The following is a 16384-nucleotide window of genomic DNA, read 5'->3' on the forward strand; positions in this document are numbered from 1 at the left end:
CTTTATACTTGGACTATCAGCAAATCATTATTTAATCATAAGTGGAACCAATTTGGTGATTTGCCTCTGTTAAAAATTCATTTATCTGAATGAAAGAGAATTTATTTCTACTAATTAAATAAAATTACCACTCCATGGGTATAGATAATCCCAAATTGGCTGGAAGATCAGTGAACTCTGGAGAGGTTTATTAGCTTAGATGTAGCACCACAGGAATGTAGTTCAATGGCTTCCAAAGCCATTTCAGGTCCAGCAGAAGTACAGCACTGATTTGTTTCAGCACATATCTTCAGCTCTTAAATCTGCCAGACCTGAAACAACTCCATGCTGACCTAGTTTGGACACCTCTGATCTTGACTCTCAGGACCTGGACTTGCAGTGGCGTGGTAGAGAACAGCATTAGGCCATCCATTATAACCACTAGTCCTGGGGGGGGGGTTTAATCCAAACACAGAACTATGACATGGCACAAACTATCAGGATCAGCAACAGCATCCAAGATCCAGCAGTGCTGCTCCAGCAGGGCCACTGCTGAGCTTGAACTAATCCCCAGGGTGGTTATTTGCAGATGGGTGAATCCATCCTGGTCTTCCCAAGTTTTTAATTGTAACTAACCACAGGATCCAGTGTTGTCCCAGTTACCTAAGACGTCAGGCTCCCCATGATCCTGGATAGTAGAGTGTTGGTTACACAACATCCCAATCAACAGAACATAAATCGTTTGAAGAAACTGAAAACTAAAGATAGCACAGAAGAGTTCAGTTTTAATTAGTGTGAAACAGCATCTCATGTTTCCCATCTCAGAGGATATTATAGCAGACTTTGGACATTATATAACATATTCAAGTAGAAAGAAAAATTAAAATACTGGAGGTTTCTTTCTCTTTTTTCCCCTCTTCAGGAGGATATATAGAAAATATGAAAGTGTCAAATAATTTCATTTCAATATTTCACAATCACAAGAACAACTCATATTTTTTAAAAAGCTATGGGGTTCTTATAAAAGTCTTGCTTCTTTTTGTTACTTCATCTTGAAGCTGTTCAACATTAACTTCCAATACTCCATTGATACCTCTTACCACATTGGAGTTGTAGCCTAAGCACTAAAAATACAATTGTTCTTTTTTTAGGCTTCCCTAAAACAATGGAGAAGGTTTTCTGTGGAGGTTATGAAATTTCCATCTTCAGAGAAACTCAGAACTCAACTGGTCAGGCCCTGATCAGCCTGGTTGTACTTTGAGAAAAGGCCAAACCAGACATGACCCCTAGAAGTCCCTTCCAACCGAAATTATTATGCAATTGTAGTTGTATGCAGTACTAGAATTTCCTGTGGTGCCACAAGTAGAGGTCAGGAGTTGCATGTTGCCCCTAGGGAAGCTGACTAGGAGTCTCAGCACATTCAAGCGAAGAGCAATCACTGAGGAATGTCACTGGCATTACTAGAATAATTCTGAATTTTGAGGCAGCAGCAGGAGCAAAGCAGTCTCTTCTCCCATGTGGCTTTTACATGGCTTTATGTCAAATTCTATCTCTATTTTACCAATAAAACTCTAGTGGCTTAAATTGTTTCTCACTTGATTTACATTGACAGGAGACAGTGGCTTTGCTATTTTAAATACTATAACCGAGAATCTACCAATTAACCTGTATTTGCAAACACCTCATCCCCTCCATCACCAGGTAACCCATACTGTAAGTTGCTGCAGCACAGAGTAACTAACAAAGATATTTCCATCCCAACATATTATGGGGAAATACAGAGTCATCTCTCTTTAATGAGAAAACTTCAGTGTGTCACAATGCCTTGAAATTAAAATGGTATCTTTATGGAAAAGATTATAATTGGCAGTGGGTCTCAGACAGCCAAATCACGGCTCTAATCCAATCACTAAACTGCCATATGCTCTGTTCTAAGCAATCAGCCAGTTCCCTACCACGACTCTCCAGAAATAACCACGGTTTGCAATTGCCCAGCTGGGCATTTAAAATGTTCTACAAAGGTCTGGTGCCACCCATTTGGTGGAAAAGGACATCACATCATTGTGGTCCTTGCAAATTCATCCCATTTTTATTTCTGAGACCAAATGTTGAAAGTAACAAAAGCAGTCACAGAACTAAGAAAAAAGGTGAGCATTATAGACATTTATAGGAAGCACTAATGGAACTAAGAGAAAAGTCAGACATCTCCAGGTTTGCCCCCTAATTTACTCATTTTAAGACAAATATCCATAATCCATGTAAAATGCACTCGAACTGTTAGGCAACATGGACTTTCCAATCTAAAACTGGGATCAGTATTCGTTCTTTGCCCATACAGGAGCCCAAGAGGCATCAGCAAACAGACACCCACTCTTCAAATGTCCTCTTCTCTTGCATTTAAAAAGAGCTCCCTCCCAATCCCCACCTTAAACGTCCTCTTTTCATTTAGTGCATATCCCAGTAACTCTAAGGCAAGAACTGACTAGAGATGTGTAAGTATTAACTGATAATTATTCATGTGTTGAACATTACACTGTAGTGAAAATATAAGAATAGCCCTAAAACCAGATGTCAGAATCTGATCCCTTGTCCCACCAGAGCCCAGATCACAGGTTCCTCCTGGCCTCCTGCAGAGCGTACCCTGAGCCATGTCCAGCTGCCAAGGGGCTCAGGATTGACAGCAAAGGTCGAGGGACCTTCTCTCTACACCTTGGAGACCTTCTTCTGATGTGGCCGAGTGCTGGGCTTTGGCCACCTCCCCAGGAATGCCTGAAGAACAGGACAAAGGTGGACACCAACAATACTGGATACACACAACTCTCCTCACGGGTTCCTTACACAAGACAGAGCCTGGCTTCACTGCCTGGCCTTGCTCACACCCAGCCACACTCAGGCTGCCTCACGGTCACAGCAGGCAACAACCACTGCTTTGGATTGTACTCCAAGGTCTTCAGGGAAACCTGCATCTTCCACCAGCCACATAAAGGTTGGTAGTTACACTGGGCCAGCTGAAAAGGACCTCTGCAGATCATTTGTTTCTATGGACTTTGGACACCTTTTGTGTTTTCCTTTCCTTTTAAACAAGTGTCAGATTTTTTTTATATATCAACTGAAATATACTTTTTTAATAAGGTATTTTACCAGCATTCCAAGGTAAAAATATCCTAGTGAAAGGAAATCAATAAAAAACTTTCTCTATCCCTCCAAACACACAGAAAACAAAATTCTTCTCAAATAAAATAATTTTCATAACACAGCTCAGCAGTCTCTCTACCTAGTTGCTGAAAATGTGACCGAAGAATACAGAAAGAACTCGGGAACATCTGGCTGGATTAATTAAATCCCTATTTTTCATAAGGAGAATTTATTCTTACATACTTCAAATTTCAAATTCCCCAACATCCAATCCCCTCAGTCACAGTATGAACTTTGTAAGGTATTTCAAAAGCATGCTCCTCTGCACTTCTCAGAATAATTCAGCTCATGTACTATATGTATTTACATATCACTGTGTCTGATCTGCCTACAGCATACAGACCCCACATATCTGCAAATGCTAAATGTGTCCCCTCTGAAACTACTATGGACACAGAAGTATATTAAAAGAGCCTTAAATTTGGCCTATTTGCAAAAAAACTCAGAAAGTCATGCCAAGGCAAAGCAGAAAACTTGGACCATTCTGCTCTTCAGGTCTAGTTCATAGGATTGTTTTCACAGAACAAAAGAACAAAGCATAAATATTTAATTCTCCTGACATGCAAACACTGTATTGTTTTCCTGTTCGTATGGGTAACACTCCTGTTCACATTTTTATTTGCCATCCAATTAGTAGATTAACACAAGCACAACTTCCCACCTCTGCACCAGAGGAGACGCTGAAGAGGAGACAGGCATTTCTCAGTTTTAGTAAAGGTGGGAATACTCCAGGGCAAGAGAGACTTTTCTCAGTAAGTCAGGTCACAGAATAGTTATGCTGTTCACTGCGATTAGAACCACTGTTTGCAAGCTTTGAATTGGCAAAATAATTCTTAAAACTAATTTTATTCTTAAGGTATTATTTTATAAATAAATAATGTGAATTAGTATTTAATTGTTTCAACCTGAGATTTTAATTTTCCACCTATCAGTATGGGAAATCTCTTGGCAGCTCTGGAGGCTGTGTGAAAATTAAATTTTTTGTTTAATTATAAATTGGTTTTGCTGTAATAGTGGAGGCTTTAATTGAAGTATTTTAATTAAATGCTTGAAGCCACACAATGTCGGCTTTTTGCTGCAGAACAGCTTACCTCAGAGTCTAGAGTTTCACATTTACTCAGCTCCTGTACTGAACACAGACTGCTGTACAGACTCATTGTTACTGCTGCTTTTACCTGGTTAATGCATGTACCAAGACAAACAGTGGGTGCATTCAACCACACACTTTGGACCATGCTAATAATGTGGGCAGCAAAATGGGGTGCTTAGAACTGTTTAAAAATAATTAGAGTGAGTGAAAGAAAGATAAGGCTGTAGCATCTTGTTCAAAATGTCTCTGATCCCCACACTTCCTGCCTTCTGGCAACCCTCCCAGGAGGAACAAGTGGCAGACAGGGCTATCAGATTGCTCTCTGACGGACAGCCAGACTATGGCAAAACATAAGCTCCAGCACGGAATGCTGATCTCTTCTTCTCCAGACAGGATATCAAAACTGAAAGCACTTGCAAGCTTCAGAAACAGCAGTATCAACATTATTAAGATTTCAGGAGTGTGGGAAGGGGGAAAGGGTCGATTACTTTTTCAGAGATTAGTTTCCACATACGAGTGTTTCAAAAACAACACAATCTGTGTCTGGGGCCCCTCCTGATGACACAAACAAATGAAGAAATGGGATCTAGAAGTACAGAGGAAACTGAGAACAGCAGCAGCAGGATTTCATACTTGTAAAACACTATGTGAAAACACTGAAGGTTTCTGAAAAGAGGGGCCAGGCAGGTGTTATTATCCTGACAACACAGGCAAGAATAGCAGAATGGTAAACAATGATCACCTGCACCAAATCTATCCATAAACATTTGCATGGCTGCGCTGAGAACTAGGCTATAACACATCTTCCTTTGAGAACTAGGCTATAATACATTTTCCTGCTACCACTGTACTGGGTAAAAAAAACCAAGCCACCTAAGTTTTCAAGCATGAACAACTATGGAAACTGCTTCTGCAATATAACAAATTAACTAAAAACATTTAAACTTCATTGGAGATCACACCAAAAGAGTTACTTGCACGGAAACCACACAAGAACCAGAAGAGGCAAAGAAGTAGTTATATAAGACTTGTGGGAAAGAACTTTCCATATATTGCAGTAACAGAAAGGTAATGCTATTAAAAAAAGAAAAAAAAAGCCCCCTTCCTTTCTATTAAACAGGGCCCTCACTGATCAAATAACCTAAGATCGAATAACAGATAAATACAACAAGGTATTTGGCAGTAGATTAATTAAATTACAGAAGAACATACTGTTTCACACAACAGATCTTGTCTCCAGCAGAAAACACTTAGGAAGAAAAGGAAGAAGGACAAGCACTTAGTACAATTATGCAAAAGATACGGGCAAAATGTCATTTCAGAAAAAAAACGGCTGCATCAAGCAACTAGGTAGAGTAATACTACAAAATGTAAGGGTGGACACTGTAGGGTGTTTCTTGCCCTATTTCTCTCATATTCCTGTTCTTTACTGGCTAGTACAATTCATTCTGACTGTCTGAAGGAGAAAAGCCTGCCAACTAATCTTAGAAGCCAAGGGAAATAGATTAACAGAGGAAATGAGTAGGCCTGGGCTTCAAAATCCACCTTCTCCAATTTCCCCTTCTTCCATCTAAAATGCATAACTAAGCTGTTATGAAACCACATGTTGTAGTGGTAAAAAACCATTTTGTTATTTTAAAATCTCTGAGTGAAGAACATGGCCAAAATTGTGACTGAAACCTGAAGAGGCTTGTCAGACTTGGCAGGATATAAATTTCAAGAAAATTAAGAAATTCCCAGCTGGTGGAGATCACTTTAGCTCTTTTAATCCACATTGCTATGCTGATCCACACCAGCTGAAAATTTGAACCTTCTTTTGTGTTGTTCTATTTTTAAGTAGCTAAACTTCAGACTTGAGTATAATTGTTCACTCCCATGACAAGTATAGTGGAAGAAGAAGAGAGCCAGCATGTCCCAGTCACTCACTGAATCCTTCATGTGCCTGTCAATTCTTATTAGTGCTATCAAATTACCTACAGCTGTTCCCAAGTCTCTGCTGGGAGCTACAGTGATACACAGCAAACCCCCCGAAAGCTGAAGCCTTTTTGCTTTTAACATTCTCTCATGTTCAGACCACCTATGCCACCTACATTTACTCTGAGCTACTGTAGTGGCCTGTAACACTCTCACTCCTGAGGGCAGGACCCCACGTTTTGTGTCACATGTTCCCCAATCTCTTCTTCCATCACTTACTCTACCCATGAAAATGAACTGTGGCATCTCTTCCCATTAAGAAATTTCCTCCATCTCCATAGTGAGAAAAAATTTCCTGGCAGCACCTAGATCTATTAAATCATACAAACTCAACCTTTGAGAACAAAACTGGGTCTGTCAGAGGGCTGATGTCATCCCTCAGACACTCACCAGGGTGACAATGGCACATTCAGCAGTCAGTTGAGCAGCACTGAACAACGTCCGGACAAAGCGGTAAATCTGTTTCTGCTCCGGGTCATGTTTGTCATAGTCTGGTGGCACTTCGGATTTCTAAGGAAGAAACACTTCCAAATAGGTGACTGAAACAAAACGAAGCAGACAGAAAAAAAAGACAGTTCACATGAAAGGGAAGGAGAGGCAGATGAACTTACCGAAAGGGGATGAAGATTTTCATCAAAAATATCTAAGAGCATTCTTCCGTCTGTGTCCCTAAAAAGTATTAAAACCAAAGCACCGTCATTATCTGAACACACAGCACACAACCCTCATAGACACAAGTGCACCATGAAAACTCCAACAACTCCACATACTGTGGGGTGCTTAGAAACACTGATGAAATGTGATTTTCAAATAGAAGTTGGACCTATTCTGCCGTAAGGCTCTCATGTAATATGGAATTCCCATTACAAAGCATGCTAAAACACTCAGCTTTCAGAGCCCGAGATACAAAACTGTTGTGCTCATTACTGTGAGGCTTAAGAAGTACTACTACAAACTTGTGATAAAATCAGCACAGCTTACTCTCCTTTTTTTAACTTAATCATGTCCACCCCTGCAATCTCTTAACTCCTCTTCCTCCTTTATTACCAACACTGTAAAGGCTTACTAATATGCAATGCTATTTTTACAGTAATCTTTTAGTTAATACACACATACTTCACTTTTAATTTATTTAGAAAACCCTATCATAGTAATGATTTCTGCAAGCCAAAAGAAGCATATATAAAAAAAAAAAAACCCAGACAAAATATTCCTATTCATTGGTTTATTAGACATTTCTCTGAAATCCCTGTAGCTCAATATCAGCATGCATGTTGATGCAACTTTACAAGCCTAACATCCAGGATGCAATATAAGATTTTTGCTGCATGTAACTTTGGCAAGGACACTAACACACAAAAGCAAGGGGTATAACTGTATCAGTTAGAACTGGCACTTCTGGACAGATGCATCCATGCGACCGACTTATTACAATCCCATCTTTATTCTTAGCATCCCTGGTACTCTGATCATACAGTTCTTAAGAAACAAACCATTGAATGTATTTTCTATCTTTACTCAGCAGCATGTGTCTCTCAGAGCATGCAAACCACAAGGTTTACAGTGGATCCATGTCTGCAAAATGCATTTATTAGCAGCTAACATTTAAACCTCAACATCTGAAGGTGTCATTTTTTCTACGAAAATGGGGGCTAACACCGGAAATAAACACATTTGCAAATACAAAAAAAGAGAGGAGTACCTAAATTAAAACAAACACCAAAAAAACCCCACCCTGGACTGGGGTAATTACTAGAAAATTCCTATCAGCAAGGATTTTAGGGTAGACTCTTTTACGCCTACCTAAAAAAGCCAATATTTTAATGCAGAAGTAGTCTCCCTGACACGATTGGTGTGCTACAGTAAACTATGGCACTTCACAATGCTAACAGAAATAATTTCCTATTTTATTTCTTCAGGTAGTAGCTGCTGTATGCTATGAAGTCACATCTGGCTGCCCTCAAAAATCTATTTAAATAAAACACTAGAGAGGTTTTTGTCTTCACTACAATTCACATTGTACTCTTTCAAAAATGGACCATCTACTGATTACCCAAGCATTCTTTATGGTTAGTTTTCTGGGTTATTTTATTTTATTTCTTTAGCAAATTAAAAAAAAATGCTTATGCATTCCTTCAAAAACAAGACAGGTGTCATTTTGTATCACTTGTTGAATAGCTAAGACAACAAAACATGCAGAAAACTGATCAGCATAATCATAGGAGACACTGGGAAAGGAAGGAATGATAACTAGAATGTTAAAATCAAATTAAATGTGAGAAACATGAAGAAATATTATATTTCATGCATAGCTTCTCCAAAAAAATTAGATTGGTGAGAGTTTGAAATACTAGGAAGTAATTTTGTTTTAAGTCTCCTATGCAGGAGAATAGGACCAACTAAAAACTGTCTAAAAAAGAATTCTTCTCAGGAAAAGCACATGCTTGACTCATTTTCTGTCAAAATGAACCCTAAGAGTCACAGTGGTTTCATACTCCCCATCCCCCATAATGAACAAAAATCTCCCCCATACGTCAACAACTTCCTTTCTGCCTACAATTGCAGGAAACAGAACATATGTTTTGCTCTTGCTGTTTCAGCAGCAAGCACAACTGAGTGCTGTTATCACATTGTCCCTCCATTCCCAAATGAGAAACAATCCAAGACCGAACAGTTGTTTCACATTCCTCATTGACACATGGCAGCCTGGCTCCAGCATCACTGCTGGGACCCTCTGTCCCAAGTGCAGGCACAGCACTTCCCCACCCCAGGCACATTCCAGGGAAAGCAGCAGCAATCCATTTCCTGAATAAATCACCTCTCCATCCCAAAAGTGAAAGGACAGATAGCAACTTTCCCAAGAAGGTAACAGTCAGAATGGATTTGTTTTCAAGATTCTGATGCAGGACTTTATTTTATAAAGGTTTGGTCTCTCTATCTACCAGTTAGGTCAAATTTACATCAACCTCTGCAAGCCCATGAATGGGCATAATTTACTGCTGACAGGGATCAGCTCCATGGCAATCAGCACAAAGAAGTCTGGCATACTGGATGCCTTTTGCTCTGGATTCTTCCTGCTCACTTCTGAGATCCTACTGAGGTTTCTTACCCTTTCTAGTCTCTAATGTGCCCCATTCTCTCAAGCCTTTTACTCAGCTGGCATGGTACTTAGCAGAGCACTTAATAATTTATTTCCACAAAACTTTGGAGTCTGATTATCTTTGAGATCTCTATTATTTAGTCAAGCATAGCAAAAATTGACTAGTTAACCAAACTAATCCAGGAACCATGGAAAAAAAGGGGGGAAAAGGAACCACAGATGGATAAACAAGTAATCCAAGCATGACCCCTCATGCCTTATTTCCTGGTAAATGAGATTAAAAGTTCGAGAGAAGGTTTCACTCCAACTTTTGCTTTATATATTGCCACATTTCAGTCCAAGGCCCACTGATGTCTTGGAAAGTCTTCTAAGAGCTTTCAGCAGGAATCAAGTCCTAAGCCTTTCTCCCCTTGTGCACATTTACAGGTTTCTCTTGAGATGTCAGCCTTGTTTCACAAGTGTGATGGGTTCCAGTGACCTGAACCATGGTCCTGATTGACATACCAGCTGAACTTTAAACTCATGAGCAATTCCTTTTGTAGTAGTCAGACTTCTTATGGTCCAGAAGGAAAAACGTCTAAGTGGCTTGGTAAATCAAGATCTAAGCCAAGTTCTCTGAAAAGGCCAATTGAAAAAGCATGGACACAAAAGTTGCTTAAAATATTTATGCAATCTCTCCTTAGAAATGTCAGGAAGTATCATTTTAGGATACTGTGACATATCATGAGGACAGGGAATTTAAGATATGAAAGCACAATTCAACATGAAGAAAGCTCATTTATGTGCCAAGTTACTTTTTAGAGAACCTTTATTCTATTCAATTTCAATCAGCTTGACTGAGCAGAGATCTAAAACACACTACACCAGAAGAGAGAAGCCAGGACCTGCTCTGTTTCTGAGGCATCTTGAATTATATCTGTTCACAATGTTATTCTTCCTGTCTAATTCATGGGTTTTATTTCAAAATCCACTAGCTAACTGATCACTGATATGCACAGTTAACTTTACAAAGGTGCAGCTAAAAATACAAAACTGAAAGCCACTATTCAGATTTCTGTATACATAATTGCAACATATGCAACAATGCAGAAGTACCCAATGCATATAATACTGAATCATCAGAGCATTTCAATGTTGAACTGTACTTCCAGATTTTTATGGTAGTTAATACTCTAATTTTAATTTTTCTATGTAAAATAATATATATGTAGAAAATGTGTGTGTTTCTTATCGCTAGCATGGCAATTAAGAAAGCTACTACCCAAAAACATTTTGGAAGAAATATGGATTTTTAGGGTTTGAGCAGTTCACTTGTTTCAATAAAAGATCTTTTCAGTGCAAGATTCCATTATTCACATACCTGTTTTTGATGTGGTAATATATTGCAAGAGCTACACTGTAAAGAAAAATACAGAGTTAATATCTCAGGACTGTCATATATATATTTTCTGTCATATTACATATAAATTTAAAACCTAGCACAAAGCATGATGAACAGTATATGGTCAACAGCCTATAATCTTTTGTTCACTCTTAGATACCAGGAAAACTGCTGTAAACAGACAAGTTTATAATATTTGTTTTGCGCACTCCATGCTTTTTACTAGTAATTAAGTACTTTACAATAAACTTTATATTTCACATATCAAGTTGCACCTACTTTCCATTTAATGCCCTACTCCACTAAACTCAACACTTTAACTCCTACTGACTTCCAAGGTTGAAGACAAAGCACCACAGGCATTGGACATTCTCTTCAGTTTTGCTAACGCTGCCAGGTTAACATGAAATGTTCTAATCACCACTGGCTTACAATTGTGTATTTAAATCCAGTCGCTTGTGTCTGTCTTTACGTAGCTGCTCAAACAGCAGACTCAAATACCATGCTCCTACAGTTTTATGGCATCAAGTTACTTATTTTAACTCAGGAAAGACGACTCCCAGAATAACTTACTGCATTATGCATTTCCCTTACTCTCAACCACACACCAAAGCACCCCCATTCATCTTTTGCACACAGACAAAAAGTGTCCTTCTATTCACAGAAAGTTAAGATTTTGATTACATACACAACTAACTGATCTCATTCATATTTGAGATAGAAGAAAATTAAAGCATGGATTCTTATGGTTATCCTACAGTTTCCAACTCAAAACTCATGCTTTATTCACAATACATTTTTATTGGAGGATGAAGCTAAGCCAGCATTCTCCCTATTTATTGCAGCAGCATAAAACCAGTCTAAGCTAAACGGGAATGAGGATGGAGGAGGGAATTCACTCATTCTCTTTGCAGACAATTTGTTTCGTCAGTGATTCACTGTAAGATGCTTATGTCTTACACTGATGCAAAATCCCCCTCTTTTCTTTTCCCTAAAAGACCTTTTAAGAGTCAATTGGTCGCTCTCTAATTCTGTTCCAGAATTTTTACATGAAAACTGAGATACTGAATGTTAGGAAAACATGTTAGAGCTAAAACATTAGTAGAATTTTAAATTATTTCAGGTTTGGTTGGGGCTTTTTTTTTGAACAGCCATATAGTAGAAAATATCTTTCTCAGTTGAAAGTAAATATATTTTACTAAATTTGTATGAGCTTTTACCTGGTTGCATTAGAAGTTTTAAATCATAAATGTTTTTTAAATTTGACATTTTTCTATAGATATAGATTTAAGGAATCAAGAGATATTGTGTACCATGGACATTTAAAGGCCACAGTCATTACTGAACACAAGAAAAACCCACATTTATGAACGAATTTGATTTCACTGAAAGCTATTCACAAAATGAATTAGTTCTAAAATTTAATTTTAAATTATGCCCCTAGGAACACACCTGAAGCTCCAGTTCACTTTATGAAAGCAGATGCAATAATCTATGTGCACAGCTCTGTTTGGTGCCCATATGGCTGCCTTTGTAACAAAATGTCAAATTAAGTTTAGAAAATATTTACTCTTTAGAAATCTGTATCAGAATCTGAAAGTCTCTCAGGGCTGTAATAGAATACCTCATCCAAGTTTCATTCTACCTTTCATACACGAGTTCAGCTGGCACTAAGTGTGCAGCAGTGATGCTTATGATGCAGCTTTCCATCACCCTACCCCAGCCATCCCTCCTACTGCAGATGCTGCAGTGGATACAGTAATATTTTAAACCCATCAGTGCATAACATGACACAGAAGAGATAAATGAGCTGAGTAAAATGCCTCCCTCTTAGAGTTACCTATGTGCAATTGTCATTTTCCTGCAGAGACTGCAAGGCATGGGGAAAGAAATGAAGTCATACTACAAAAGCAATAATCCTACAATCTCCTCACCCTTCAACTTGTTAAATGTGCAGCCAGACAGAAAATGCAGAGACTTTGTGTGCTAGAGTCCAGCTTCTCACCCTCTGTAGTCCCTTTTCAAGCCCTCTGACCCCTTGCAGCTTCCAACCCTTCCCAGGCTGGCAGCCTGGCCTTAGCCCTGCATGGCTCCCACCTGATCCCACCACCAGCTCTTCCAGCTCTTCTGCTCCCCACAGCTCTGCTCGCCGCCATGCACCCGAGTCTCTCCCAAACACACCCCACCACCAGCTCGTCCTTCTGTGTCCTCCTTCACAAGGCTGCTGCCAGCCACTGTGACCCCCCTGAAAACGCTTCTTGGCTGCTGCAGCTGAACCCATCTCTTCTTCCCATGAGCAGTGGCAGTTCTGATGCAAAAGGGGACCCAAAACCCACCCAAAAGGCTGCACACTCTACATACAAAGGATTTTAGAGTGGAAGAGTATGAGATTCAAGGAGGAAAAAAACCTAAACACCTCAGAAATGAAAACTGTTTTTCAAGTGTTAATCAGAACTATTTTTAAGTTACTAGTGACAGAAACCTGAAGAAAAGCAAGACTATTTGCTTTTCTAATTCCAGGCAGAAAGAGCTGACAAGGAATCAGGCACCAATTTAACTACAAAACCTTTCTCCTCTCCCTTCTTTTTCCTTTAACAGAAAAATTAAGGACTGTCTTAGTGACCAACATTACAAACTCCTTTGGATGTGTTAGACTGAACAGATTTGTTTCTCATGTAAACACCTCTGCAGCAGAGATGCTATCTTAATAAATTTTTGCAATTGCATACACTAAGGTAACCAGCCTACAGACAACTCAGGAGAGGCTATCAGCAACCATTAACAAAGAGTATAAAATGCCTGAGCATTTGGTCTCTATTTTCCCCTTACTGTACAAAATGTAAAGAATAATACTCTACAAATACCAATTTCCTTTCTCTCCAAAAGTAAAAAGACACCAGTGAAACTTAAAGTGCACATCTGTGATATCACCCAGTAACTCTGGAGCATGACTGATTAAATAAATTTATTACTTCAAAAACTAAAACCTTTGAAGCTTGCTTAGTAATGGTTCAGCAATATGTATACATAAATACACACATAAAATGTAAGTTCTAGCAAAAATACATAAATTGTAAAACCCACCATTTGATGGTATACTTGAGGTTTGGTTGACTGACTGTGCTGTCATCCAGGAAAATAGTGGAGCAGGAACTGTACTTCCTTCTCAACTGCCCAGGAGGATGCTATGAAAAACATGCAAAAGAACAATGGCAATTATGTAATACCAAAGCATTTTTTTGGGGAAATGTAAGAATTTTAAAAAGACAAATTTCTGTCTCTCATAATGACACACATAGTAATGTGAGCACATTTTGAAGCAGTTCAGAAAGTTCAGAAATAATTAACAGTGAAAAAGTCACTACAATCCCTGCCTGAGATTTGCTAATGCTTTCAAATCCCAAATGTCCTGCGTGTCCCTCCTTCCCCGAAACCATGCAAAAATTTTTCTGCAGGCTTACTCAAATACATACATACACTTGGAAAGCAAAGATGAACAAAACCTATATTTCTGCCCTCATTCCGAAAGAGTAAATGGAAGAGTAAAAAAGGAATTGTGTTAGCAAAGAAGACTGGTTTACCAACAGATATAAAACCATGCTTGCAGAAAAAAAAACATTTAAAACCCTCAAAAGAGCTCCTAAGAGAATGAAGTAGGGGAAAGAGGTCTTTCCAGCAGAACTACTAAATTAATAAGGAGAATTCCAAAAAAATAATTCATCAATAACAGATTGTTATCAGAAAGGATCAAAGGACAGAAGAAACGTATATAAGCAAATTTAAAAAAATCTCTTAAAAGAAAAGGTTTTCAATATATTTCAATCATTTTTCTGCACTACCATAGAAAAACATTGGAAAACTCAGCCAAAAAACTGTCATTTGACAACACTTCTTATTTCTGAACATTTTTTGCTGAGAGGGCTTCTCCTTCAGCTGTTTAGAGTAGCCAGCACTCCACCAGGCTAGAGAGAACAGTTTCACCACATTACCTAATAGCTATCACAGTGCTTAATCCTCTTTGATTTTATCTTTGCTTATTCCATCTACACTAGCAAATAACTTGACCAAGAACGTCTGTCAGGAAAGTTAAGACCAGTCAAATTACACATTTAACTCACAACAGAATAGGTTTAAAATTCACATCGACATGGAAATTTTAATTTGTCTTACAATTAATGTTATTTCCAGTGTTTCAGTGGAGAGACCAGTGTCAATGCCATCAGCGGAATTTACAGGTATTTACCAGCTCAGGGCAACTGAGTATCCTGTGACTCCTACCTCAGCACATCTTGCCCTGCCCAATTTCCAAAACAGCTATCATTACCAATGCCAGCACCCATCAGCTCAGTAACGCTCCACTTTCCACAGGCAGCTGACTTCTTAACAGCACTCATTACACAGACAGACAGACAGACAGACTCCTGGCAAAACCTACACATATCTAAGTCATCTGTCTGTATTTCCCAGCTATGAGTGAGAAAACATAAAAAAAGTCTTCTGTCAATTGAAAGAAACCCCCAACAGTATCTGAAGCTGTCACAGTTGTAGGAACATTATGTTCAAATTATCTGAAAACTTACCAACAAATTCTATCAAGGTCCTTCACCTGACCAATAAAATTGTTGGCTGAACTGCTTTTCTTGGAAGTGAAAAGTTTACTGAGAAAATGAAAAATACACCTTTTAGAAAATCCTCCAGGACTTTGGAAAGGTACTTTGGAAGCTGACAATCCATCTACCTTCCAGGCTACTGTATGTTAAGCAAGGCAACAAAGAGAAAAATCAGATGCGTTGTGAATATTAATGCCATAAAATTTATTATCTAGCATTGATGCATCCACAGAGAATTACTAGGGGAGTGGTGATCCACAGCTCTTATTCTACCACAGATTAGTTTAAATATCTGCACTAGTCTGTTGAGTACCTTCCCTAGGCATGATAAACGCAAAGCAACTTAAAAACAGCAAAAATGAGACTCTAGTGGTTGGGGAAAAAATGGGAGATATGCAGACATCTCAGCGTTGTTATTAAAAAAAACCCAACACATGGAAAGTTTTCTTTCTGCATAGTAAGTGTCAACACGTTTTAAAGGTTTAGATAAAATTTAAGATAAATATACTGGATTCACTCAAGGGAAGCACAATTAAAAAACAGAAAACAACCCTGTAGCAACACCACTATCAGATTTAAATATTCTTATGTAAACAGCACTCTAACATTTGACACACATCAATAATTAGAGCAACACACCTTATTTCTGAAACTACCACATTAGAGAACTCTTCTTGGATTTTCAGCCCACATCACACTTCGTTAGGCTTGGAGCTTTTCACACTTCAGGAAAATACGTGGTGTCTCGTGCCTCACTTTCTGTTCACAACAACTTGGCAGGAAGGAGCACCTCTCCCAGTCAGAAGAATGGTGCCAAGTATAAACCTACACCCTCGGGTAAATATTCACACACCTGTGCCATGTGAACAAGTGACCTGTTGGGAGATCAACATTCCCAGCTTCTACTCTGATGTTCAACTGCAGCCATATGATGCAGCAGGTAACAGATTTTTTTGCCTTTTCCAAATTGCTGGAAAAGGCTCTCACTTTCATATTTTATCTTGACTAAGCTGGGAGGCACCTGAAGTGCCACAGTTCAGTCAAACAGACTTTTA

The 16384-nt window shown here is 38.7% G+C and overlaps 1 protein-coding gene across 2 annotated transcripts in view; it reads right to left on the bottom strand.

The window, feature by feature from the left end:
* The window catches only part of CCNY (cyclin Y), a 122490-nt gene that overhangs the window by 16887 nt on the left and 89219 nt on the right, over positions 1-16384 (bottom strand). For both annotated transcript variants that reach the window (XM_069006468.1, XM_069006469.1), the window contains 4 exons: positions 13804-13904; positions 10699-10734; positions 6850-6907; positions 6629-6748 (listed from right to left, as the gene is read on the bottom strand). In XM_069006468.1, coding sequence (XP_068862569.1) covers positions 6629-6748; positions 6850-6907; positions 10699-10734; positions 13804-13904 — 315 coding nt within the window. The remainder of the gene's footprint in view (positions 1-6628; positions 6749-6849; positions 6908-10698; positions 10735-13803; positions 13905-16384) is intronic.

Source organism: Aphelocoma coerulescens, chromosome 2 (genome assembly GCF_041296385.1).
Source record: "Aphelocoma coerulescens isolate FSJ_1873_10779 chromosome 2, UR_Acoe_1.0, whole genome shotgun sequence".
NCBI classification, from domain to species: Eukaryota; Metazoa; Chordata; class Aves; order Passeriformes; family Corvidae; genus Aphelocoma; species Aphelocoma coerulescens.